Genomic DNA, 3,920 nt, shown 5'->3' on the forward strand with positions numbered 1-3,920 from the left:
GATAATGCCAACTCTCCATCCTGGGTTTCACATTTACACATTTATATTTGCATCCAAATATTCACTCCTTCATTCAGTTCAACTAATTCCTCTTTGACTGAATGACTCTTGAACGTCAAGAATGTGTTTCCTGTTTAATGCCAGCTCTGACTGGTTCCAGCTGCCTTGCAGGTCAAAGTTCACCTTTGCTCAGCTGTGACCCGAAAAAAAGTGTTTTGATGCATCTCATGTTTCAAAATGGAGACGTCAATCTTGCAGTGTGCCAGTTTTGCACTGTTATGACACCAGCAGACAACATTATTGTTCTCACAGACACTAAATATACACTGGCCGACTGACCTCAAATATACACCACATGCAAAGTATCAACCACACATAAATAAATGACTAAGTGAAGGTTTGAAAGGTTGCAGCAACATCTATGGCAGTATGGCAAAGTCACCATTCACCTGATTATAATCAAAATGATTAAAAATCTGACATTTAATGGTAGAAAAGTTACAGTGTTCAATCAGGGCTGGAAGCACATTTTAACATGCAACATTTTAATATTAAAACTTAAAGATATTCCATCATTTTTTCTCGGTTTAGAGCCAACTTTCAAATAAAATTATTTGAGGGTGCCTCATATCCGATTTACTTCCTGGCCTTTTAAATAAAAATTCTATTATCCTAAAATTCACCATTCAAAAGTTCCCTCCTCATCAATGCTATTTACCACTTCAGTAAATGTATTTATTTATAGTAGATTTAATTTTGATATGAATGTTCTGTAAATGATATAAAAACTCCTGCACATACACCAAAACATTTTTGTCCTATATGTTTTGTCAGCCTTTTTATGAGATAATGATATTTTTTTGGCTCTGTACTCAAGGAGAAAAATGCTTAACCTTTGTGTATGTGTAATTTTCTCTGAGGAATCTTTTTTATACGAAAGATGCATCAGTTTAACTCTCTTAATCTTCTTTGTGGCTTTGAACTTTGTGGCAAGGAAACTTTTACAACTGGCCAGACACCTCAAACCTATTTAAAACCACCAATAAATCATTTATTTAGTTGTATTTATTTATTTTGAATCTAATGTGTGTCTTGGGTGCTCAGTACTTTAATATTGTACCCACAAATCTCTCCATAAGCTCCAACTGGTCCAGAATACAGCTGCCCGCATTATCACCAGAACCCCTTCCATCCACCACATCACTCCTGTCCTGCAACAGCTCCACTGGCTCGCGGTCAAATCCTGCATAAACTACAAAATCCTTCTGCTCACATTCAAAGCCATTCATAACCTCGCACCACCATCTCTTGGATCTTCTCCATGTTGCTTTCAGCTGCTCTGCTGCTCCCCAGCTCTGGAACTTTTTACCCCCTGTCATAAGGAACATCAACTCACTTTCTCAATTTAAGTCTGCACTTAAAAACCCAATAGCCTTTTCCATCTGATTCAATTGCATTGTCCTATTTTAACCCGTTTTTAATGTTGTATTCTTGCAATTTGATAAACTTTTATGGTTCTTTTTGTTTGCTTCTGTTATTTGCTGTCTACTCTCATTTATTGTAAGGTGTCTTTGGGTGACAGAAAGGCGCCTATTAAATAAAATGTATTATTATTATGATTATTATTATATTATTTATTTATTATTATTATTATTATTATTATTATTATTATTATTATTATTATTATATAACTTATTTAACTTACGAATCCTGTGACCTTGCCTACGCTGCTTCTGATTGGCTCACCCTAATATTCTTACCGCGATCGTAACCAATCGCGTTCCTCATCTCACCTCACCTAGCCAATCAGAGGCGGAGTAGTGTGGCTCATGCCGTCGCTATAGTGACAGAAAATTAAAACCAAACCGATGTGACTGAGAGAGGAAAAAACAGTAAAGAGAGACTTTTTTAATCATTTTAATTTGCTTGCCAAAGTGTACGGACGTGTAACTTGTTTGGTGGCAGGAGGAGGGCGCTGTTACGCTGTCCATGAAGTGGCTCACATCCGGAATAAGGCGGTGGCGAAGAAGAAGAAGGAGAGGGAAAACGAAAATGGCGTTCAAATGGTCTGCCCCAAGTAACGAGCTCTCCTGTCCGGTCTGCCAGGACACCTTCAAAGACCCCGTCCTTCTTCCCTGTAGCCACAGCTTCTGTCACACCTGTGTGTTGGAGTGGTGGAGACGGAAGCGAGGCCGTGAGTGTCCCGTGTGTAAGTCGGTGTCTTCGACCGACAGACCGGCGCGAAACCTGGTGTTGAAGAATCTGTGTGAGGCGTTTCTCCTGGAGGTACAGTCAGGGGTTTTCTGCCACCAGCACTACGAAAAACTGAAGCTCTACTGCCTGGACCACCAGAGACCGGTCTGCGTGGTGTGCAGGGAGTCAAGTGAGCACCTACATCATCGTTTTATACCCGTCGACGAGGCGGCGGAGGTGCGTAGGAAGGAGCTGAAGAAGAAAATCAGGCCTCTTCAAGAGAAAGTGGAAGTCTTCAGAGAAGCGAAAGAAAACTGTGAGAGCACAGAGGAAGAGATTGAGGCACAAGCTCGGGACACAGAGGAGAAGATAAGGAATGAGTTCAGCGCCCTGCGGATGTTTCTGCAAACCGAAGAAGAGGCCAGGATCCATGAGCTGAAAGAAGAAGCGTCCCATAAGAAGATGGTGGTGAGATCCAACATTGAGCCGCTGAACAACCAGATAGTCGCCATGGAGGGAACCATCCATACCATAGAAAGAGGGCTGAGAGTTGACGACACGTCCTTCCTGCTACAAGCCGACGCTTTGAAATCAAGGGCTCAGCACCGACTGCCAGAAGACCCAAAGGACATGACAGGAGCCATGATCGACGTTGGTAAATATTTGGGAAATCTACGCTTCAATGTCTGGTCCAAAATGAAGGATGAAGTGTCCTACAGCCCTGTAATCCTGAACCCCAACACGGCCCACAGAGAGCTGCGTCTGTCTCAAGATCTGACAGGTGTATCGTGCGGGCCAAAAATGTCTCCTCATGAATCCATGCACAGCCATTCGGAGAGGATGGCTCAGCACCGCAGCGTCCTGGGTTGCGAAGGCTTCAGCTCAGGGAGTCACAGCTGGGATGTGGACATCGGAAAAAATAAAGTATGGGCACTTGGCGTGATAGCAAAGGATGCCCAAGGGAAGGCGAACCTACAGTCCGGGTTGTGGATGTTGAGGTTTTGTGGCGGTAAATTAACAGCCTTCTCCCCGTCCTGTCCAGCGTCTGTCCTCCCGCTGAAGGACTGGCTCCAGAGGGTCAGAGTGCACCTGGACTGGGACAAAGGAAAGCTGTCCTTCATAGATCCAGATACCAACACAGTCATACACACATTCACGCACACATTCACAGACAAGCTCTTTCCGTACATGAACACCTGGAATGACATCCCACTGAAGATACTACCCCTGAAAGCCTCTGTAACTGTGGGCTAACACGGCTGTCGATGAAGAACATTAAACTGAGTCACTCTGCTTGAACTTAAACAGTTACTCACTTTGTCACTTTCTGTATTTTCCTTTTGTTAAGGTAGAATCAACAGCTCATACCTCGATAATCACTGTTGCATTGATACAGCTTAATGCTTTATTGTTCTTGCATTTCTCTACCACACTGCTGGAGTGCCTTATTTGTTATTAGATTTCAATATATATATATATTTCATATATGTATACATATGTTCATATAAAAAAAACAGAATAAAGCACTTTCTCTCTAAAAGAGTGAGAAATGTCTAACTGTGTGAAGCACTTTCTCTCTAAAAGAGTGAGAAATGTCTAACTGTGTGAACGGTGACCACTTAACAGATGATTTCTCCTATTATAATTTAATAAGTAACTGAACAATTATTTCCAGTTATGCTTATTAGTAAAGTTAAGTCTTCTAAGTGTCATGGACCAAAGGGTGC

General features: G+C 42.0%; 1 protein-coding gene across 1 annotated transcript; it reads left to right on the top strand.

Moving 5' to 3' along the window:
• Positions 1-1,834: 1,834 nt before the first annotated feature.
• LOC104929242 (nuclear factor 7, brain) lies at positions 1,835-3,707 on the top strand. Its single transcript, XM_010743709.3, has one exon. The coding sequence runs from the start codon at positions 1,990-1,992 to the stop codon at positions 3,445-3,447; it is 1,458 nt and encodes a 485-aa protein (XP_010742011.2). The 5' UTR covers positions 1,835-1,989; the 3' UTR covers positions 3,448-3,707.
• The last annotated feature ends 213 nt before the right edge of the window (positions 3,708-3,920 follow it).

This window comes from Larimichthys crocea, chromosome XVIII (assembly GCF_000972845.2).
Source record: "Larimichthys crocea isolate SSNF chromosome XVIII, L_crocea_2.0, whole genome shotgun sequence".
Lineage (NCBI taxonomy): Eukaryota > Metazoa > Chordata > Actinopteri > Sciaenidae > Larimichthys > Larimichthys crocea.

Bases quoted from the DNA above. Each gene is read 5' to 3' on its own strand.
- LOC104929242 (XM_010743709.3), top strand. From the start codon at position 1,990: ATGAAGTGGCTCACATCCGGAATAAGGCGGTGGCGAAGAAGAAGAAGG.